Here is a 24,645-nt window from a genome sequence, read left to right as displayed (position 1 = left end):
GTAATTAAATCCTTTAGGGAACAACAATGTTCGCACCGTTCAAGTTGTAAACATGTTACTTAACCATTTGGTTGGGCTGTGATCCGACCGCCCCTGCACAGGGAACCTGGCTGGAACGTTCGCCTTTGAAGTTGAACTTCTCTTCCGTGTGCGTGCGTGGATGTGTGCGTGTTGAAAAATGTGGCGCCCTCGGGACTCTCTATCTGGCGACGCTGCTTGTCAACTCTTAGTGCGGTGTTGATAAAGGTGCAGCGATTGGCGTTGTGGATTTTTTTTTTTTTTTTGTTACACCCTCATTATTATTATTAATGAGAAGTGAAGTTAAATGAAATTCGACTCATGCATGGACTGGAGCTGGGCTTTTTTTAATCTGCACGCGTGGACACGTGCGGACATTTATTACACTTGCAACCCGGAGCATGAATTTAAACTTTTTTAAAACTTTTTTGGAATCGGAATATGCGCCTGGATGCACGCTTGAATATTAAGTCTCAATGGAAGGATCGGGACGCTCACGCATGAGCTTTGATTCCGTTGTTTAAAGAAGTACAATAATTTTTTGGACTTAAAAAAAAAAACACGCTTCCTCCGTGATTTCCTGCTGCCTGCTTTGAAGTCCACCATGTGCGGCCGGGCTCCGCTGCCTCAGTCGAGGCCATGACCGTCCCCCCGTGGCGCCTGGCCGGGCTCTGGCCGTGGCTGCTCATGGCGGCCCTGCAGGTGGTGCTGGGCCAGCCGGGCCCGGAATCCGAGCTGTCGGCCCTCCAAGCGCTCATCAAGGTGACGCTGGTCAAGCACGAACCGACGGGGAGTCCCATCACTCTGAAAGGGAAGTTCGTGGGAGGCAGCGCCGGTTACGCGGAGGGGAAACTCATGCAGGTAAGGATGACATCACCCAAAAAGCACATCCACTCTTTCCCAGCCATGATGACGTCACGCCATATATTTTACACAAAAGTAATCAACACGTTTTGAAGTGAAATATCGAGGAAGGATGATTTTGATTTATTTGAACCCATTATTAGTCTATTGCGTGCAGGGCAACACAAGTTAAATCACAATTGGGTCACCAATGTGGTGTTGACAGGCAGGTAAACCACCAAGGTAGCCATAGGGCCTGTTCTCCAAAAATAGGTTAGTTTAGTCCGAAAAGTTTGCGCCACCTTGTGGCTACTTGCCCGGTCACGTGATATGTTAAAAAAACGGATGGCTTGGTGATTTGAATAATGCATTTTAAAACAATTGATGATGTGATCATATTTACCTCAGCGAGCACTTTAATCAAACAACAAAACAGGATTGACAAAGAGTTAACTGATTGAGTGAATGGCTGACAAAAAAAAAAGTTATATATCTGTGTGTGTTTCAATGATAACAAAATGGCTAGCAATAATTTTTTGCCAAATTTTGCTAGGAAGCCTCGACAATGTAACTTTCTGTATGTAACGAAAGGCGGACAATGAGACTTGCATCCAAAGTGTGCACAAAATCAGTAGTTTACCTTTTTAAGAGGATAAACAAAACATTCCATTTGCTGAATTAGTTGCCGATATAAATAACCCACAATAGGTAAAGCGTTTCCTAACCTTGCCAATAGTCTAAGTAAAGCATTCCATTTGCTGAATCAGTTGCAGATATAAATAACCCATAATAGGTAAAATATTTCGTAACCCATCAGATGAGTCGATTTAAATAATACATCTTGGATTGAGAGATTTTGACCCAGGTCAATAAATAAATAATGGGTTACCTAACCTTGCACATGGCTAGATAAAGCAAGACAGCCTATTTTAGCGTGTACTGTGTTGGTACACAATGTATCCAACTTTGATTGACACGGCAAGAGTGACATTTATGTCAAACATTCTTGAGGTTTGCAATCGTGTTGTGTTGTAAAAAAAAAAAAATGCCCCACTTATAGAGCCAAGTAAAAGAAACCTGCGTATTAGAGGCGTAAGTTAGAGATGATATTTTATGGCTAATAAGTTGAAATTCAATTGCGCAGTGGCTGAAAAAGAATTATTATTATAATACTTGGGGATGCTGATTTCTGTGTGCAGGTTGCTACTAATATTTGTTTGCGATTTAAATGAATGAGCCAGTATGCAAAATAGCCTTAACAGTTGAATCCACTGATTTGCTGTTAGCTCATCAATCAGAGCATGAGATGAAAATAAATGGAGGTACAGAAGTAAACAAGGCAACGATTTTTTAGTTGTTTAATTTTCCCTTATAGCCATTTTTTTTCTTTTAGTGTACAATATGTAGCTGCTGTTGAAACAAAATGACATTTTTTTTATCCTAAAATATAATTATGATTAAAAGCTTTAAAAAAAATCAAATAAATCAGTAAATTTTTATGTACTTGTGTTTCTCAATAAAATAACAAATTTGAGTATAAAAAATGAAAATTCAGCCTAATAATTTGTGTATTCAGATACTGATACATTAATCCCTTGTCTCAGTTTACTGATGCCTCCAAGGTGTGGTTCCCCTCAAAATTTTCAAAGACCTACATTTTTGCAATCCTCTATCCTGCAGTGACCTTGCATCTGCCCACAAAATATTTGCTCACCCTTCCCCACTCTCTGTAATGACAGAACTTTGAAAAATTCCTTAAGAATGGTGATGACACGTGTGTTCTTTCCAGTGACGTTGACCTAAATTGACGCATCAGGCAAAAAACATGTCTGTCATGTTTGTGCCTAAATGTTTAACATCAACTTTTCATCAAACAACTTTATTAGCAAGGTGTGGTCGATGACAGTTAAATGAGACATCTTAACACACTGTAATTTGAGGTTTTTTTTCTGGTGCCCTTTAAGGAAGTATAGAAATCTGCGTTTCTTTTCATTTTTTTGCATTTACGATTGGATTAAGGTTCCCTGGCCATAAAGCTCCGTTGCGTCAATTTATTTACCGTCTCCTAAGAAACGGGATTGTAGATATGCACCGTAGGATCTTGTCTTTCTTCGCTCGCAGGTGTTTGAGTCTTTGACCATTCCCTTCGCTTCTTCACGCCGATAGCTCTCCATTCGGCACGCCACTTAGAACCGATTATGCCTTTGTGAGAAAACAGGTTTTGATCACATCAAACGTACCGAGGGAATTCCGACATTCCTTATTAGTCCGCCGTAAAACTTTTTACACTGAGGTTGAAAATCCGTCAACAAGGAATGTGCTGGAAGAAAAAGGAGGTTAAGATGATCGCTGTGTCAAAGCTGCTGTCATCAGGTCTCGGCAACTTACTGGAAGATGGAAAGGAACACAAAGAAGAGCTTGCTCACAATTGGGTCGGTCCGCGGTTGTGTCCGAGGTGAGGAGGGCCTGGTTTTGTCAGACGCTGCAGGATGCTCTTTGTTGTAGCTCAGGCTTGTTCCAACAGGTCCTCAAGGGCCCATGTGAGGCGCTTTACGCTCAGGCTTTATGTTCTTGCCTGGCAGTGGATGTGAGGAAGGGGGGGTCCTCTGACAAACACTCAAACTTGTGCTGAATCCCTCCTGAAGCTCTACTGTTTGCTTATTTTTAGTCAGGCACAAAAATGAAATCCAAGAGGGCTAAAAGTGCTTATTGACATCTGAATTATAATATTGTGGAGGTCCTTGGTTTGCAGTGACCAACGTACGACCTTTTAGACATGACCTGGTTTTACATTTGAGCGTTTCTCATACTGTATTTATGATTTTATTAACTATTATGTTAGCGCCATTGTGATGCAATTCCTTTGACCAATCACGGCTCATCAGTTTTCTGAAGCTGAGCCGTGATTGGTTGTGACCAACTGTGATGTCATTTTCAGTCGACAGCAAGTGACAAAAATGGCCGCCCTTTGAGATGGATCAAAACAAAGACCCTGAAGGCAGTAGACTTTTTAATTAAGTGAATAAATAGGTTGCAATTAACTCAATGACTCGAAGTGAATAAATGTAATTAACACTGACTCACTATTAGGACTTTCACGGCTGACTGCGGTTTGCATTCCATTCTGACTTTCATGACCACTTCCTGTGTTTCAAACCGTGTATGAGAAGAAGGAAGTACCAATTCATGGCCATTTTATCTTGCAATATGAATGAAAATTTGTTAGTTTTGTCAAATATTGCTCAAAATACTGCAAATATTTATTGCAAAACACAGGCGGTCAAAGTAACAGTATAAACTTTCTTGATTTATTTGATTTTTTAAGGATAAGGAAAATTAATAACGCATTCCTCGCTGTAACCAATTCTGAGTTATTGTTACTTTATCCGTATTTTACAGCTAGCAACCACTATTGGTCTTACGTTTGATGATGTCACTATAATAACAGTTCAGCTTGGGAAAACATTTTTTTTTATTCATAAATGTGAACAAAGTTGTACCTTTTTTTGCGTTATGAGCCATCGCGTAAAAACAGATTTGTTTTCCCACAGATTAACGACTTTTCAATTCAATGGAGAATATTGATTTTATACGAGCCATTGGTCATGGAACAAAGTCAAGTCAAATCACTGTATTTCCTTTTTGAGCTTTCTATGGCAGCCTACATTGAATATAGTTGAAAATTGATTGACTGCGTTCCCACTTCCTCTCTGTTTATTGCAGTCAAAAGACCTTGCTCTGGTACACGTCTCCCTGTGGTCTATTAAACAGTGGCCACGTTGGACGTGTGCCTTGTCCCCTGAATGGACACGTTCATTGGAGCACTTGGCCGTAGTCTGGCAACTCTATTAGGAGAAAGTACAGAGGCATTTTCGACTCTATCCCCTTTCCAGACATGGAGCTTATACGGTGGCCGGAGAAGAAGTGCAAAGGCTTCTGGGATGACTTTGAAGTCAACGATATCTCCACTTTTGTTGGGAGATCGCCTCGGAGTTTCATCTTCCAATGGGATTTGCGCCAATTAAGGGGAGGCTAAACATTGTGAAAGCGATTAGCCGTTTTTTGGGGTAAATCTTTTTGTATATTTGAGGGTTGACCTCAGGGACTTTTGGGGTTGTCATTAAAGCACGCAGGGCAGTTATGCCACTTAACTTTCTTTAAGTCCCGCAAGGTATTGGATCGCGGCTTCTGCATGTTTGCCTCTCGGAACATCTGCGCAGACCTTTGGGAACGAGGGCGGAGGGGGCTCTGGGGGAGAACATCAAAGTGTGTCCAGTTGTGAACGTGAGCTGGGATGATTAAAAACCAAGAGTGTTTACACTGCACTTCCCATATGGGCTCAGGACTCCCCCCCTCCCTCCCCCTAGATTTCCTGTCCATACTTCCTATCTCCCTGGATGAGATAAAAGCCTGTCCAGGGCTCCCCACAATGCTGCTGCTTAGCATAGTTTTGCTTGTTCATGCCAGATGTTTGCCCATTTGCATTTTTTTTTTTGGTCTTCACATGCATGCAGGTGCAATGGAAGTCGTTACAGATTTGTTTACGCTCGCCAAAAAGACGGCAGTTCAAAGTGTTTGCTAAGTTAACAAGTCTAATTGATTGATAATTGGTTCGTTTGCCTTCTAATGTAGCATAACCTCAAAACATTTTTGGATAATTAGATTAGATTGCCAGATAAACAAGGCTTTATTAAAATGTCGACATGGTTCTGCAGGGTATTTCCCGCGTGAAAAATGTGGGTTGTCACAGCAATAAGTTTTTTAATTGCTGGGTCATGTGAAGTTCTTGACTCATCACCCACGTAGCAGTTTTTGTGCAAATAGATTGTGTGAGACTTTGTAATTAGTTTACCTTTGAACGTCATTTTTAGGCCAATTTGCAAAAACAAATTTTTGTTAGCTTACAAAGTTTCAAATAAAGCCTCAAATGATATTTTTAAAGCCACACATTTGCAAATGATTGTCAACTCGCTTGTTCTTCTGCAGTCCATTAACGTTGAGAATGACAACAGAGCATAAAATGTGTGTTTTGAATTTGGGGCGTAAGCCTCAGATCATACAGATGGAGATCAAAAACCTTTTTTTTTTTTCTTTTTTTTTACAATGGTGGGAATAAAGATGCATGTGACTTAAACACCAAATAATTTTGGAAATATTTTATATAGTAAGTAACGTACTTTTGAAGCAGCTTGGTCCTGGCTTATGCAACTGATTCATTTGTGGTTTTGGGTTGTGTGTGAAAGCTTCGTGTGTTCATTGTACTATTGTTTTTTCTGTAGACACTTTTTTTAATTGACCTGTTAATTTGCCGTTCAAAGCTTGCCGCTCTCCGCTTTGATGAGGTGCCAGAATTCGGTGAGAAGCACACCGAAGCACTTTTTCTGGTTTCTGGTCACACGACATTAGTTTAACATTGACTTCGTCAGTTGTTTCTTCCTCAGTGCTCAGCCACTCCTTTTGCCCTCCTATTGTGAGAATGGTGTTTATTTACTGCCACGTAGCTTGTGCACACAAATGTGCTTTGTGAAAGTTAGCTTAGCAAGTTAGCATAACCTGTTAGCATGCCACTTTTTTTTGGTTGGTAAACGTTGAGAGATTGGTGAGATGCAACAGTCATTGTGAAAATGTTTTGACGATCATTTTTTTTGTTAATAAAAATAAATAAATCATTCAGTCTTTAGTCAATGACATCAGTGCAATTTAAATTGTCGAATAAAAGGCCACTCAGGGACAATCGTCAACCTTTTAAAGTCATCATGTGGCATAATGTGATTTTTCACATTCCTTTCGAAGGCCAATTGAAGTTCACTCACACGTAGACTTTTATTTCCATATGGCTATTGGTTCAACCTGTTATTGCATTTCTGTCGCCCTTGACTTGGCATCGCCTTGAACGCAGCACGACGTGCGTGTGCTCGATAAAGACTGGCGTGGACTAATGGCAGTCCAGGGATGTAGGGACTCCATCTGCAGCACAGGAAGCAGGCCTAGTGCTCTCCTGTCCGCCCTTTTCCATTAAAGATGGCTGTTAAGATGTTTCTTATGGCACTGGAAGAGTCAGGGAAGTGGAGGGGGGGGGGGGGGGGGGGGGCATGGCAAAACTCTCAATCCTGCAGACCTCCTTTTTAAATCATTAGAACATGTCTGGAATTCTCCAGTCACAATACATTCTTTCTTGTTTTTCATACTTTGACAGCCATGTTCTTTTTTTTAGTACAGGTGGGTTTATCTTTATTATACAAGATAATCCAGTATGGTTTGGAATCAAAGACGTTTTGGGAAATTGAGCAAAAAAAAACCTCAAAGTATAACATCCCCATTAATGCTTGACTTTGTGTAAATGGTTGAGCAAATTAAATCGGTCAATTGACTTTGGAGTGAAGTAAATGATGCCATCCATTGCTTGAAAAGTGATGGCAAAGGTGAAGTGGCTCTTCCGTTGTTCTTTGCTCCACTTGTGCCATGCTTTCTCCCAACCTCCTCCTCCTCCTCCTCACCTCCTTCCCTCCAAGCAGCCTTCTCCTGTTTCTTGACAGCTCTTGGTTGTAATTCACTGCGGGTGCTTCACTTTCAAGGACAAAAATGGCTACATGCACTCAAAAGGCAGGAAGCTCTTATTTTGCTGAGAGGCTGGAGGAAAAGAGTCATCACCATTCCACAGATAAATACACTCTGACAAACTCCCTCCCTCTCTCAGATTCCCCGTTGCTCCTTCACTTTTTTTGACTTTTGTTGATTTTTTTGCAAAACATGTCCCGGCGGTATAATTTCCAGTTATTTGGTTCTTCTGCGACATGCTTAAAGCTATTTGTACTCGGTGTTTATGACAAGTAAATTAGTGGCCAGCATGGCGGAGAGCTTCTGCACATAGAGAGCCAAAAAATCTGGAGTCAGCTCAAAGCAGTTTGAGTGGAAGTAAAGTCTCTTCTTTTTCTGCTTGAACGCTTGGCTCAGCCATCCAAGAGAAAGAACTTTCCACCTGTGAGACTTTTTTATGGATTTGTGTACAAGCATCAGTGAGTCTTTACGCATAGGAAGCACGTCTCCTATTCTGAGATCATTTACCAAACTCTATTAAGTGGGATCAAAGTGACTCAGCTCTTCCACCGGCGCACGACTACAAAGGCCATATTGCAACTTCAGGTCTGAGTAGATAACAAGAAATGCTTCGTGCGTTCAGAAGTCACATGGTCACCTCCAGACAATCAACAAAATACGGTTTCCTTTCCCTAAACATTGCGGAGAAACAATCGGGAAATGAGAAGGTGAAGAAAAAATCCCTTACTATAAAAATATGCTGGATTAAATCTAACATAATATAAGCATCAATGTTACGGAAATTAAAATTAGACGCACTGTATTTTCTCTTCTGATATTCATCTTGCAATATGACCAAAACATGATGGATGGTTTGGTTAATAAGGAAGCTCTTTTGGTTTTGGTTTCAGTTTGTCAGTGCTTAAATCAGCAATGCAGTCACAGTTGTGGTTGTGTTGTGGTGCACGTAGAACGCTATTATTTATTGCGCATTAAAGATGGTCTTAAATTATGTGGAAACATCTGCACAACGCTCTGCAGTGTTGTATGCATGTGACATATTCTCTGGAATAGTCATTTTGTTTCACTTTTAATTAGAATGTCACTGTTATTTTTTTGTGAGATAAAAAAAAAAAGTGGAAAGTACCGGTTAGGTTTCAAAAAAATCTCCAGTAGTCTTCATACATAATATATATCTCCAACGGCACGGACGGGCAAGCCACACTTGAAGTAATTTCCGAAAATAACATTTACGGTTGTCGAGCCATTGAAAGATCCAGAAAAAGATGCTAAGTTGTTTGTCTGTCTACATGTGCCCTGTAATTGACTCGCCACCAGTCCAGGTTGTTCCTTGGGATCATCCGTGACCCCGATGAGGACAAGCATTATAGAAAATGAACGGATGGACTACAAACTCGATTTGAGTAGTTTTTAAATTCCGACGATGGCTATCAGTCCAAAAAAGAATGTTAGCGGTAAAACATTAGACCGCAAACGAACAGGGGTGTGTAGACTTTTTATATGAGTCTTTATAAGAGATATGAAAAGAATTTAAAATCAAACTGAGCACGTTTTTTGGTTTTGTTCAGTATCTCGGAAAGGTTGACTGGGCATAACAGATATGCTAATGATGTTCTGTCACTCTCGGTATCGGGAAAAAAGCAAATAATGAAGAAGAGACTCAAGGGATTGAGAGTTCAGAGTAATAGGAAGAACGAGAGACTTCGCGAGCGCACCATTATTACCGTAGTGGAGGACAGCGATCATGAATGGTTGAACGGAAAGATGGATTACACACATGCATCATGCTCTGGAAATCCCCTGTGGGGCCAAATCACAGAGATGGCAGACCACTGAATGCCAACCGCGTCTTGCGGGGAGCGTTTGATTCGATGAAGCTTTTAAAACATAATGACCATGTGCTTATGTCCTTAGAAATTAACATGAGGATCTTGGTGTTTACAAGTTTCTCCTTCTGGTCTCCTGGGAGGGATGTAAACAAGAAGGTCTTAGCTTATGAGGCTAATTTATGTTGATGTTGGAAAAAGATGGCGGAAGTGTGAAATGAACAAAATTGTTTTGCACCTGTCAAAGTTGTTTTAAATGAAATATATCATTTTAAAAAATTAAGAAAAATTCATAGCTGGACTATAAACTGCAGAAATAAAACATAATTTCACTTCATACAATGTATCATCTGTACGATATTTCCGAAAGAAATTCCGACACGAACAGGAATGAACAAAACACATTTTTGGAACGCGACTGTGTACCCATTGCTATCTGATTGGTATATTTGTCCAAGACTGCTTCACGGTCTGATCCTTCCGACAATATGTTTCAAGGTTCTATCTAGCTGAGGCCATTTTGAACGCTACTCTAAACTGTTGACCACAAACACATCTAGCCTGTCATAACAGTACCGCCCGCCTCCTGCTATTTCTTGGTCTTCTTTTGGAATAGCTGCTTCGGCAATGCTATGACCTTGCTCCAAAAACAACCCGAACTTAAGTGTCTGAAAGGCATCAGGAAAAGAACTGCGTATCTACAAGACTTGTTCCAATTGGCCGTGACCTCCTGACTGGCTGCTTGTAATTAGAAGCAGTCCCTTGCTGTGCCCCTCTCTCTCTTGTCCAAAGTAAATACCTTGGCACCCAAGCGGAATGTTGACAGACCGCACTTTTGGGTGCTTTGTGTGAGGCGGGAGAGCTCCTTACATTCGACAACTTGTTCAGTCTGTCAGCAAGAAGACGGTGAGGAAGAATATCTTGGGTGTTTGATGACAAACGTGTCCGTTACTGTCAACTGTTAATAGCTTGAGAAGCAGAAATGTAAATCTATCTAAGTATATCGACGGTGTTGAATCGTTCAAAGATTGCGTTGATATTTAACACAGATATAAATTTGATGATCGAGCTTCTGATTGTGATGTTAGACTGTCTAGATCAGAGGTGTCAAATTAATTTTTTTTTGCGGGCTGCATTGTAGTCATAGCTTCTTTCGGAGGGCCATTATGACAAATAAATGTATGAGCACCTCATATTATATACATTTAAAGCTACAAAACAAACTGACAAATAACTCCTTTTCAAATCAGACGAGTAAAAACTGGTCAAATATTAAAAAAAAAATATATATTATTAAATGTGAAGACAATTTGCAATTCTAGTAATGACAATTTGTCTTCGCGGGCCACATAAAATGATGTGGCGGGCCGAATCTGGCCCCCGGGCCTTGAGTTTGACACCTGTGGTCTAGACCAGGGGTGTCAAAAAAAAATTTTCGCGTGCCGCATTGTCGTCATAGCTTCTTTCGGAAGGCCATTATGTCTGCCAATCCAAATAAATGTATGAGCACCTCATATTATATACAGTAAAAGCTACAAAACAAGTAAAAAACTGGTCAAATATTTAAAAGATATTATTAAAAGCAAAGACAATTTGCAATTCTAGTCATTTAATGCACAATTTGTCTTCGCGGGCCACATAAAATAATATAGCGGGCCGAATCTGGCCCCCGGGCCTTGAGTTTGACACCTGTGGTCTAGACAGTGAATTCCTAACAATGTTACAGGATATAAAACAAAGTTGCCTTGGTTGTTGAGCTACAAAATCTCAATATACACCGATAAAATGAGCTTAGCTTGCTCAAATTATAACCTTGACCACACCTTGGAAGTTGAAAGGGAAACGATACAGTATCAATTAGTGTATATTTTGATGACATAACCTGTGTATTTACATTGTCTCGTTTAAAATAAAACACAGCGCGGCTCAAAAGGCAGTCTGTGTTTGAAAGAGCAAGTTCTGGTATCTTGCCAGGGCCGCTCACCCGATAACCTTCACTGCAGGGGGCTACTATAGTACACTTACGAGTATGTGTGTATGTGTGTGTGTGTGTCATGTCTTTTTTTAGGACTGTCATATTGGATCGTTTTGATAATAGTTATGACTCCCTTTACCTCCACTATTTAAATCCTCCTATTGCTATGGAGGACTGAAGGATGGTGTCACTCCAGTTCCTCATTTCGGGTTACATTACACAGCAGTATTGCTGAAAGCTAAAGACGTCTGAGGACTATAGCAGAGTTGCTAGCGGTTTGGTGTTTGGTCTGCACGCTCCGAGATTAGCGCAGCACTTGCCGCAAGCTTAGTTAATGACATGTCTATCACCAAAGTCCTTGGGTTGTCTGGAAATGAAGGGATAAGCACTTATAGTATATGTAAAAGTACAGAACTTCCTTTTCTAGATTTGACCTCCGAGAATCACCATGGCAGGCTAACATTGCGGTAGAAGAAACAACATGAAAAAGTTTCGCCTCGGCCAAATGGGACGGGGCATGGTTAGCCGCAAAGAGTCGGTGACATACAGCTTTCGATCGTGACATTAAGCCTTGATCAGATTTTCCGAAGCTTTCCGAGAAGCTTTACGAATGAGGGGAGCGGTACGCAAATTCTGCACAACTTAAATAAAATATTAAAAATGGCCGCCGGAACATAGCATAATCATTCAGTGCCTTGACTTGAGGATTTGGAGCTTTGCAGCTATGGCAACTCTTCTGGAAAGTGTTTTTTTACGGGAATTCTTGACCTTTTTTCCAGAAGCACATTTGTGACGTCACTCACTCACCACTCTTAATTCATCCCAAAGGTGTTCTATCGGGTTAAGGTCAGGTTTCTGTGTTCATCCACATCCGAGTGTGTCATCCATGGACTTTGTGCACTGGTGCAGAAGAGGCAGCTCCAAAGTTTAAGCGCATGGAATTGTCGTTCTTGATATTGCTCGATCGAACATTCGAACGAGCCAAAGCGGGACTGTTTATATCTTTAAATCCCGACAACTTTCCTGTGTGCTAGTTTCAGCGCCGTCCTATATCAGTCAGCAGCCTGTTTATGAAACTCTCTTCCAAACCCAAGAGTCAGAAGCTGAGCCAAGCGCTTCAATAGTCTGCCAGATCAAGCGAACGTGGGACAGAAGGTTGGGCTTGACTCAAAAAGCGGGGGGGCGTTAGTTAGCAATCCTTCTACTGCAGTTCTCTGACCTACCTCCATGCTGCTGAGTTCCAGTGTTTACCCACACTGTTAACTATTACCAAAAGGTTGTGTATCTTGGCTACAACCCAATTCTATTATCAAAGGAGACCCGAGCTCTGGAGGCTTTCCTAAAGGCAACGCTTTTCAACCCTAAAAGACCAAACCCGGGCACCGAAGCACTCCTTGTAGTTTTCTCCCAGCTCTCATTCTCCTAATGCTCTTGCTTGAACATGCACATTGGTTAAACTGCACTTGGCAGGTAATGTTTTTTTTTTTTTTTTTTTAATAATCACTTTCATGTCTGCCTTCATTTTCCTCAGAATTGCTTTCAGTGCAAATATTTAAAATGGTACTCATTATGACTATTTTATGAAAGGGTAACTGGTCAACAACTGTTAATTTTTTTTTTTTTAATTAGGGGTTACAACGATCATAATTTGATGTGTTGATGATAATTATGATCTAGCGATACGATAATGAATCGGTGTTGAGAAACTCATTTCGAACGTCGTGTTTACAAAGAGATATATTTAGCTCGCTTAGATGTTTCTATTGAGCAAATTTCTTCAATCTGATTAAAATGATTTTTTTTCCTCACCATCAGACCTTTAATCCAGATCAACTGGTCCGATTTAAGTCCTTGTCTGTGTGTCCCATGGCAATTATTTGATCAGGTGTGCACCCATATTAGCTTCCGTCTGTTCTCATGCTATCATTGTTGCCATGTAAACATCTCTTTTTTTAAGTGTGACTACTTTTGTGTTGACGCATTCATGGCGTCTGATTTCCTGAGGTGATATATAAACACTTTGAAGTGTGTGATGCGAAAGTCCGATTTTGCTCTCATTAATTTTACTGTTAGGCTATTTTTTTTAGCCTTTTTCTTTTCTCTCCCGCAGGCCCACGCCACCTTTGTTTTCTCGAATAATGATTTCCTTTTGGGTCACCTCTCCCTGCTTTTCAGGGTAGTGAAAGTGGATCTGTCCAGAGCCTCTCTATTACATAGCCCATCAGATAGGGAGGGCGAGATAAGTCCCCTAAATGTCTCATATTTGATCTTTATAGGTGGGAGTGATCTCACAACATTGATGCCTCTCAGGGGATAGCTTGCATAAATAGTTTTTTTTTTTTAGCCCTTTTGATATCCATAAAAAGTGCCCAGTGAAGAAAATGTCCAAAAACGTACACACCCTATTTTTGTTGAAAGCTTGACAGGTCGTTGGATCGGATCACCCTACTGGTGAGAGTGATAAACAAGTTAACCTCCCCTAGTTCAAGTCCCCTTTATATCATGCCTTAACCACAATGTACAGGAAAGGGTACTTTTTGCCTTAGCAGTTCAAAGTTCAAGCGCAGGGCCCCGGCAATCATTGACTCAGTCACGCTCTGCGCCGTTTTAATAGAAAGGAATGTACTGGCAAATCAAAAGGGAAGATTAGAAGAGTTGGCTTGAGAATAAACAAGGGATCGTAAATTTAGTGGGAAATAAATAGGGCGGGCTGAATGCCAGGTCTATATAATATTGCATGGTTGTTTGAATGAGAGACCGCAAAGACGTAGAAGGCAACACGAGGTGGGCGACGCTATCTGCATTGGGTGTGAAACACATCTTCAGGCCAACATTCAAAACCTTGGCTTGTCAATTATTTTTCAAGGAGATTTCTTTCTTGTAGATCATTGGCTACAAGAGCTACAGGTGTGTTCCATCCAATTGACTTTGAAGCAACTATTTTTTTTTTTTGTATAGTCTAAAAAATACGGTACTTTCAAAATGTGTGAAATTTTAAACCCTATGAATTCATTTTGAGCAGTATTTACATTTTTTTTTTTTTCTGTCACCACTGCCTATGTTGGCGTCAAGTCCAATCGAGTCGGAAACCGGTTTTAACTCCGTGTTCTTTATATACCGGTTCAGTAATTGCACACTTTACTGTCATCTTTTCGGATATTGTTAGATCTCTTATCTGATGTTGTCATGCTGAGTCAACATTGATAGCTGCAGGTTTCGTCAGTCAGCCGGTATCAACGGTTTCTTTGATCAGAGTCACTTTTATTTTTTTTTTATTCTGTGAAAAGCTTGAAGGGTGCAGCTCGTGGAGCGGCAAATACGAAGGAAATGTGACCTCATTTATTATTATTTTTTTTAGACTGCGTTCAGTTTGCTCAATGAAATGAAATTTATGATAGTGGAATCCTGATACCTCCATCGTTTTTTTTTTTTAGAATAAAAACAATTGATGATGATTCCGGATATAAAATTACATTGATTTTTTAAAGCAGCATGCTAATTTTTTTTACTGTGTACACATGCAAATGATACTGTTTGTAAATCTGTACTGATTTTGCCTTTGAAATATGTTCTTGCCGATTCCAAAGAATTATCACCCTGAAAATCTGTGACTCTGAAAAGAATAGATTAATTTCTTGCTAATGAAATTAGCGCTTGTTAGCTAGTTCATTTTTATATGGGTACAGATTATCCTTAGCATTATAGACAGTTGCATAGATTGAGTAAGGTGTGCACGATTAATGATTTGTGTTGAGCTTCTCCATTATGGTGTCAAACATAAGGCCCGGGGGCCAGATCTGGCCCGCTTGTCTTCCCTACTTTGAAAATAAATTCCAAAATTGTTAAACTTTTACTCCATGCGGAGTTCAGAGCTCATTGGCCCTTTATGGGGCTAACGTTGGCTAGCACTATAGCGTGATGCACAAATATGGGAAACCAACTGGTTATGGTGGTTACAGAACCGAGCAGGTTGCTGGGAGATTTGCGTAGGGAGGACACACAATACCTACTCTCCGAGTACATGATGCACTTTTAGCTAAATATAACTAGAGGGATCAATGTGGTGTCAAAATCGGTGCTCGACTTGGCATGACCTGTTGCGAACAAAGGGCGGAAGTCTTTGTTTTTGTATTTTAAGACCTGGAAACAAATGATAGAAGAAGAAATATCATTTTTGTTGTTGTTTACACTCCAATAATTGGATCAGGATCTTTGATTAGCCATTGCGATAACATCATTGGTCTCCCCGGGTAACTCTAGTCTGACTAGTCCCCCCCCCCCCCCCTCCGCCTGCATGGCAATACAACACCTTAAGTAATCTCCAGGCTTTAGACTATAGCATACAATCAGGAGCTCTGGTCTCTCCAGTTGGAATAATATCAACACCCCCTGCCCCTCGGAGTGAAATTTTAACCGCTCACAATTAAAGCCTGTCAATGAAGGGCCAGCTGTCGCTCGCCCTCTGCCGGACCGTCCGACCCTCGGACGGATGCTACGAGTTCAAGCCTTCTGCCTCACACACACTCCAAAGCATAAAACGGCATTACCAGCACGCATCAAGTTACAAAGCATCAAGCTTTCCACCCCGCTGCTAACGAAGAAAGTGGTGGGAAACGTACACGCCATGTGCTACTACACACCCAGCATCTGCTCTTTCACACAGAGTTTCTCAAGGCCACATGTTGTCAGGACACCGTTCTGCAAGCATACGATCCAAACGGAATGAAGCGCTTGTTAGTCGCCTAAAGACATCACAAGCAGCTGGGCAGACCCTTCGGTAAACATTTCCGATTATGGATGGTTAAACAAATCAACGCCGAGACAATATCAAGCCAGCTGTTCTCGGTTTTTCCATCTGAAGAGGATCACTTGATGTCCAGCCGTGCAGCTGCACGATGGAGAACATGCATACGGCAATACTGATGACCATTTGTCCAGGTCGGATTCGTCTTGAATGCATTTTGCGAGTTGGACAATCCGCCTGGATTATTTTCCCTTTGAATAAGTGGATCCGATTTGTTTATTCCCTGTTGCCACCACCTGTTTGCAGCTGTGGATGAAAAGTATCTGGAAAGCAGATCGTTTTCCAAGCTGAGTGCTTTTCGAAACTGGACAGGGGACAACCAGTGAGCCCTGTGTTGACCCCCCCTACCATTTTGTCTTATGTGAGAAAATCACAAAAAAACAGTTGTGATCCATATCGCCATTAATCCATCTCCCCTGAGACATGATTGGAATAGTTCTCCTCAAGTGTGTGTTGAAATCTAGCAATCCTTTTTGAAATCAGCTGAGGGTGTCATAGTTCTCATGCCTTGTGCTTGAATGTTCTGTATGTGTTCGAGCGGAGGATTGAGATTCCTGTGGCTGGATTGGAACCTCACAGTAAAACAGGGTGAAGTAATACTTCCTGGTTTCTAATCAGCAAGATGAAATGCAGTAGTTAAACCGTAGGTGTCCAAAACGAGGCTCGGGGGCCCAGATACGGCCCGTTACGTTATTTTATGTGGACCGTGAAGACAAATTGTACATCGAAATTAAAAATTTTGTTCGCTTTTTAAAAAAAAAATAGAGTTATTGCTAACCATTTTTATTTCTATTTATTTTTTAAAATATTTTAACTGTTTTGGTCATCCGAAGGAAACGGCTCGTGACCAAAAAAAAAAATCTTTTTTGTAGATTTTTTGGGCTATATGTTGGCTCCAACAGGTCGACCTTTTAAAGAGCTACGTCGCGTCTGGAGTCTTCGTGGTCCTCTAATCAGCAGCAGAGCGGGCTAAGCTAAGTAGATGGCTAGAATGGAAGAAAGGCTCGGGATGAAAGAAGATAGATTACATATTCATCTGGACAATTTAGAGGAAGTGAAGCCTACAGAGAAGCACCATGACGAAGGCCAGATTACACACAGGTGCAAAAGTATGACACGCACTTCGGTCTCGTTCAGGTTTCAGTCTCCGTCGCAGACACGTTTTGCCACCTTCAGTCCGCTATGTTTTGTCGAAGGCCCTCATTTCGCCGAGGCTGACGTGTTTCTTCGTGTACGGTCTTTGTCTCTTATCGTCAATCTACGTTGCTTATCAGTTTCCTTTTATACACAAGTTGTTTTCTTTCCACGTCTGTTGTTGCTTTTTTTTTTTTCCCTCCACAGGTTGTTATAATAAAGTCTTACGTAATTCTTTTTTTGCCGTAAAGTATGGATTTCAGTAATAATTTGGTAAACTACATTGTCGTGTAAACTATACTTGATAATTTACAACTTTGTCTTTTATGTCAAAAAGTCACATAAATCTCAGTCATGACATTTACAGGCTTCGTCGAACATAGCACCTGTTGCGCAATGTTTTTAATTAACATTTTTAATTGCCCCAATTTAGGACCGATTAATTCAAATGATTCTATTATTAATTTTCCACGGCTCACTTGATGATCACCGTTTTAGGCGGAGTGTTTTTCTCAAGAATACAAACTTTATAGTTTAATTTCTTATTGCTTATTGTTGACAATTTGTGAGGGATTTTTTTTTTTTTTTCCGTTAAATACAATTAAATCAGCTTTATGTTTGACATTTATTTTCTTCATGGCATTTTTTTAATGACTTACCTGCAAGAATCTTGCTCACCTTGGGGGTCTTCATAGCTTGTCAGGCATGTTTTTGATAAGCCCCAAGGCCCACTTTGACTGCGTTCTTCCATTTGGAGACGCACCAAAGGAGTGTCACCGGTCTTTGCTTAGGGCCAGATTCATCTCATTGAAATACTACAGCCTCTAATTAAGCTTTTTTTCAAGGGAGTGGCAGCTTTCATTATCTATAACTCCGTTTGGAAAGTTGTCCTGGTTGTGTTTTCTGGCTAGATAAAGTAATGATGGTGAAGACTCCCCCCCCGAAAAAAAAGTTGTAGTGCATAGCAGCAACAGTAAGCACCTGGAATTCTTATCTCCATTTTTTTTTTTGAGCATGTAATGTGGAAAACATACTCGATGTGGAAAGTTGAAAACAACACGACTTCCTTGTCGGACAAGTGGCTTTCACCTGCCGGTTGAGGTTTCGTAATTTGCTTAGACAAGTTTTTGCCAGTTTATGTTTTGAATCTTCAAATCAGTTTGCTCATGCGGTAAAATTGAAAGATACGTGAGGAAATAATATATTGATGAGCAAGTAACGTGTTCCTTTGGTGGGAGGAAGTGCTTTGGATGTCCAGAGGGGCTACGTGTTGAGACTCACCCCCCCCTCCCCTCCCTAGCCGTTTTCCTTTCACACCCCATGCGCTGATCTCCCGACACATTCATCTCTCCCGAGGCGACAGTAGTGTCTCCTTTTCACTAAACTGTCTAACTTCTAAGCTCCTTGTGATGAGACAAACATAGTAGAACATCAGCTTCAACTTAAAGTCGTGAGTTCAAGAAGGTCAAATCTGTACAGGATGAATTTCTGATTAATTTGCATTTTTTTTTTTAAATAATTGATCATTTTTGTCTATTTTGAAAACTAGTCCTCTTTCCAGCCTATTTATTATAATTGAGGTTTTTATTCCTCTAAGCTGGTGTAATGTGATAATGTGTAAGCATTAAATGTTTACGTTTTTTTGTTGCTTTCTACAAGCGCGGATATACTTTGAGCAGCTGGGCCTTTTTAGTGGTTTGCCCCTCAGGCAAGTGATAAAAACTTTTTCCTGAATGGGAGGTTTCGAAAAAGCGGGCAGATGTTACAAGACTTCACTATTAAGTGAGAAATGACAAAGAAATTCATTTACTGTCGAATTAAAATGCATTTTTTTTAATCAAAAATTAATTTGAAAAAGAAATATATTTACTGTAGAATTAAAATGCATTTTTTTGTCAAAAATTAATTTACTGTAGAATTAAAATGCATTTTTTTGGTCAAAAATTAATTTACTGTAGAATTAAAATGCATTTTTTTAATGAAAAATTAATTTTAAAAAGAAATATATTTACTGTAGAATTAAAATGCATTTTTTTTGTCAAAAATTAATTTACTGTAGAATTAAAATGCATTTTTTTTGGTCAAAAATTAATTTACTGTAGAATTAAAATGCATTTTTTAATCAAATATTAATTTTAAAAATAAATACATTTACTGTAGATGCATTTTTTTGTCAAAAATTAATTTACTGTAGAATTAAAATGCATTTTTTAATCAAAAATTAATTTACTGTAGAATTAAAATGCATTTTTTAATCAAAAATTAATTTGAAAAAGAAATAGATTTACTGTAGAATTAAAATGCATTATTTTGTCAAAAATTAATTTACTGTAGAATTAAAATGCATTTTTTTGGTCAAAAATTAATTTACTGTAGAATTAAAATGCATTTTTTTAATCAAAAATTAATTTTAAAAAGAAATATATTTACTGTAGAATTAAAATGTATTTTTTTTGTCAAAAATTAATTTACTGTAGAATTAAAATGCATATTTTTTTGTCAAAAATTAATTTACTGTAGAATTAAAATGCATTTTTTTAATCAAAAATTAATTTTAAAAATAAATATATTTACTGTAGATGCATTTTTTGTCAAAAATTAATTTACTGTAGAATTAAAATGCATTTTTTAATCAAAAATTAATTTACTGTAGAATTAAAATGCATTTTTTTAATCAAATATTAATTTTAAAAATAAATATATTTACTGTAGATGCATTTTTTTTGTCAAAAATTAATTTACTGTAGAATTAAAATGCATTTTTTTTTTTGTCAAAAATTAATTTACTGTAGAATTCAAATGCATTTTTTTCAAAATATTTTGTCATTTAGTAAACCTGCTCGGACGTCTCGTTCATCCCGAGAGTTAGCATGACGTGCACAGCAGTCTGCGCAATGGTGATGACTCACGTCGGCTCTCTCTGTGATTCCCCGCAGATCAACCGCGTCGCGATGACTAACCATCCTCTTTTAAATATGCCGCTTCTCATTTCATAGTTCAGTCAAGATTACGGACAGCACTCCATAATCTTCACACACCCACTGCTTACCTAACACCGCATTACGACAAGTGTAATTCCTCACGTCTTACCGAGCTTGAATTTTATGACTCATAACTTTACGATCTTCTGTTGTGCGTGGATATGGCCGGCAAATTCAAAATGGTTATTTTCATAGTACCCCGCAATGATAAGCAGGTGCGAATGTGAAAAATCGGGGTGCTGGAAAAGGTCAGGGTTGTTGTTGTTTTTCCCTCTGATGTGGTTTTGCAGGAAAAGAGCCTCAGTTTGGCAGAGCTGGCCTTTGCCACCCGCTGCTGATTCCTGGAATATAAAAGCCTGTTAAAGCTGGTTCTGATTTGTAGGCCACCCACACAGCGGTACGATTTGAATGGACCTTAGGAGAAAAAAAAAAAAAAAAAAAAAAGGCGGTGCTTTACAACTCCCTTTATCGCTAACCTGCCTGAACTTTTTATGTGATCATTTACGACTAGTCTACAGTTAAGACTTCCTACGCTTGTCCCTCTCCTTTTAGCTGCTGCAGGTGTGTGCCGGGGAGATTTGTTGCTTAGTCTCTACAAAAGGCTCACAGACAAGAATGGATCAGGAAATTCTGGTTCCACTTTATTCTTGGTACCTCCTCTCACGTGGGTTTCAAAGAAACCCAAAATAAAAGATCTGAAACTTTATTGTCACATTGTTGTCATTCACCTGCTGGTAAGTGAGACGTTTCCTTCTAGTACTGCACGGGTGTCCAACTCAAGGCTCGGGGGCCCAGATTCGGCCCGCCTCATCATTTTATGTGGCCCGCGAAGACAAATTGTGCATCTAATGACTAGAATTCCAAATTGTCTTCACTTTTAATAATATCTTTTAAATATTTAACCAGTTTTAACTCATCTGATTTGAAAACGTGTTGTCAGTTTTTGTGACACCCCTGCTGTAATTTGATCAAGCAGACAAAAAAAAAGACCTCAATATAAGACTTTTTTTTTTTTTTTTTTAAAAACCAGCAGACATTCTTGACTCAGGTGACCGTTAATAATCGTCGACCCTCCAGTTGACTCCAGTCGAGACAGCGTTCTTGAGTCTCCTTTCATGCCATATGAGGTCACCCTCTTTTGTGTCTCCGGGTCGCACAGCGTCACGGAGACGCCGCCGATCTCCATAGCGCCCTCAGGGCCAGATGAGGAGGGCCGGCAGAGGAAGTGTAAAGGTCTAATGTTAGACTGCTGATGGAAGGATGCTAGATCAGGTTGCAGAAGTAGCTAGCTTCCCATTGTCAACCTGACTTGATCTTCCTCACTCATTGGATTTGATCTCAGGGTCTTGGACCCTACCCACAGGCGCTGACTGCAGAATGTCATAGCGGAAATCTAAATTCCTTTCTTACCATTCATGAAGTCGATATGAATGACGCACTGGAGTATAAGCTGCAGGGTTCAAAAAGAAGTCCGGGAAAATATCGAGGCAATTTAATAAAATATATTTGATCCTTTGCATGAAATTTTCTACACATTCCTATGAAAGCAGACGGGTTTTAATTTTGATTGAAAATAGCTTTTGTTTGACTCATACTATAATTGCCATTTAATGATAGACGCACTCAACACAAATAGAACAATGCTTTATATGTTTTTGTATGGGACCTTTAATTTGGAGTTTAAACCAGTTTAGCAAAGCCATACTTAGGTTGTGATGTTTGCCACTATTGTGTATAAAAGGAGAAGAGAAACTGTCAAACTTGAAAATATCACAGCGGGGATAAGTACACTTGCGAATTATTATTATTTTATCATTATTACTCCAGTACACGTTCCTACGGATATAACGGCTTGACATTTGTAAATAAAAAATGCCAGCCAGCCATCGTTGAGGTGTCCCAGGAGAACTTTCTCTGGTGGTTGGCCTGGAAACCACAGACATTTAGTGAAGAGATATGTCTGAGTACTAGAATACACCAGCAAGTGCCAATTTAAAAGCCTCCGTGTGATTTGACAGCATAACATTGATGACAGACTGACTCAAGACTTACCTTTCATCCCGCAGAGACGACTGCCGAAAGTTCCTTAAAGTAGGAAGTACGACACCGGAATGTTTGCCGCTGTGGTAGAAAGGCGCCGTGTGTTTTGGAGATTTCTTCTAAGGTCAATACGCGTAGCCTCTTCTGTAATTATGCGGCTTGAAATATTTCAATGAGGAACAATGTACCGTAAATTTCGGACTATAAGCTGCAACTTTTTTCGTAAATTTTGAACCCGGAATCACGGGTTTTAGCTGGTGCGGCTTATAGTCTGGTGCGGCTTATAGTCCAAAAATTACGGTATATAAATAATGCCATCTTTGTAAAACCACCCATAGTGGGCCAATATGACTGTAAATTCTAACAAACGGATGAATAATTAGTTTTGAAATCAGAAAATTTGTTGAAATATTTTAAAAAGATTGCTAGGAATAGCTCTATTTTTTTAAGAGAAGATAATTTGTAGTTAATTCATTTTGTCTTGGCGGGGAACATAAAATGACGTGGCGGGCCGTATCTGGGTCCCCAGGCCTTGGGTTTGACACCTATAAAATATCAGCCTTAAAGTTTTTACTGGAGCACTTTTGTTGGGAAAGAAAACCAGGTTCATGTACACACTTTGGATTGACGAGAGTGGTGTTCCAAAGGGCAACGTTTTACGTGTTTACCTGCCCACTTCAGTGGATTCCACAGCCTGCTGGCTGCCACGCTGAGGTCGAGGCTCCGGTGCCTACATGTCTGCCGTCTACTCCGGAGACATTCTTAGTCTGATATCACTGCTGCATGTTCAAGAAACATTTTGAAAGTACATATTGAAACAGCCGCTAACAGAGTGGGAGGGGGCGGGGCCAGGCGGGTGCAGTCATCGTGGATGTCACATCTCCAACTATGAGGCCTGCTGGCTTCTCACTGTTAATCCCAGTTAAAAAAAAAAAAAAAATCAGACAGCTAAAATGTTTTCATCTTGGTCTGGTGAGATTATATTGCGATGTCTCGCATGATGTCAAGCGAGACGGTTTTTGTGCAACTTCAATGTATCAAAGTCATGTATAACCTGCGTACATGAAATGCCTTCCCTGAATAATCCCCCCCCCCCCCCTCCCTGTTTTATGATACACACGTGCGCTCGATGAGGAGATTGAAGCGACTTCAAAGCGGCGTGGCAGCATTTCTCTCAGCCCAGCCTGTTTACACTGCTCAGTGGAGTCTGCATTCCTCTGTCTCGTTTTTCCATGGCATTCCACGTGGAGCTCCATGCTCTTGGCTGCGTGCCCACGCCACGGCAACGCTAACCGCTCGACCCCCCCCCCCCCCTATCGAACATAACATACAAAGTACAGTACGACTTACCCGTTCAAACTAGTTGGAGATGCTGTTTTCAACTATTTACTGGCAAGTTGCTAAGGAGTTGCTAAGTGTGCGGACAGTGTGACCACATGATCACTGGAGAAGATCACGCATAACGTGGAAAAGCCTTTCATTTATTTTTCCTGTGTATTTTCTGTTTACTTTCCCTCGATGTCACCGGCTGACATCAGTGGCGTGTTGGGTGACATAATATAAGGGTAAAATTATCATCTGAAGGCTTTTTTTAGTTTGGAATCTTAGAATGTTCTTTTGCCAAGAACATTTCTGGGTGTACCACATCCAAGTTGAAAGTCTAATTCAGTCAAGCAGATTCCTTTTGTTTACGACAGATGTCTTCATAATTTACTTGAAAATGTGGCTAATATTTTAGCGTGGAGTATTTTTGCACTGTTTACACATTGAGAGAAATCTCAGAGATGTAGATAACTTCGAAAAAATCAATTTGCAATTCCGAAATTATAATTCTTATTTAATTCTTACATTACTTGACATTTACCTAAAAATGATTGACAAGGTTGAAAAGTTCAAATATTCTCTCTTGGTGATGTTGTGGAAACGTGAGCGAGGTGGAGTCATCCTGCAGGCCAGCGAAAGGCCAGAGGAAGCCTGGAGGACGTGTGGACGTGGCCTCCGTGTCTCCATGGAAGAGGGATCGTTGCAATACTAACAAACTGTTGGGTTAGCAAGCCGCTGACCTGTTATGACAGGGAAGTGTTGTGTTTATGTTTAACTCGGGGGGCTTTGAAATGTATAGTGCAGTGTTCGCCTGAGGCTGATGGAGCGCTACGAGTTGTTGGTGGTCGCCATTGTGAACATGTGCTTTGAAAATGATGGCAAACTTTGAACAAAATTCAAGAACTTGCTCCAGATGCTTTAAAAAAAAAAAAAAATGGCGGACAGACAAGTCATTTTTTTTCCCGTAACATATCCCCTTTAACGTTCCCCCAATCCAAGTTCATTATTTCATACCATTTATAGAATCTAAACATTTTAATGAAGTACCCACCCTTAAAACACATCCAAGCCAATTAAGCCCTCATCATACTTAAGTCAAGTCTCATTATGGGCTTACGTTTCATCATCATTCTCTGTGGTTAC

At 40.0% G+C, this 24,645-nt stretch overlaps 1 protein-coding gene across 4 annotated transcripts in view; it reads left to right on the top strand.

Annotated features, from left to right (window-relative positions):
• The first annotated feature begins 657 nt into the window (after nt 1-657).
• LOC125982295 (E3 ubiquitin-protein ligase RNF43) overlaps nt 658-24,645 on the top strand; it is a 46,189-nt gene continuing 22,201 nt past the window's right edge. For 2 of the 4 annotated variants that reach the window (XM_049742749.2, XM_068653102.1), the window contains exon 1: nt 658-879. In XM_049742749.2, coding sequence (XP_049598706.1) covers nt 658-879 — 222 coding nt within the window. The remainder of the gene's footprint in view (nt 880-24,645) is intronic. The other 2 variants (XM_049742750.1, XM_068653103.1) reach the window with 1 other exon arrangement.

The sequence above is a fragment of the Syngnathus scovelli genome, chromosome 15 (assembly GCF_024217435.2).
Source record: "Syngnathus scovelli strain Florida chromosome 15, RoL_Ssco_1.2, whole genome shotgun sequence".
Taxonomy (NCBI): domain Eukaryota; kingdom Metazoa; phylum Chordata; class Actinopteri; order Syngnathiformes; family Syngnathidae; genus Syngnathus; species Syngnathus scovelli.
Note: the sequence above shows the minus strand (reverse complement) of the source record. Positions and strands in the feature narration are given on the sequence as shown.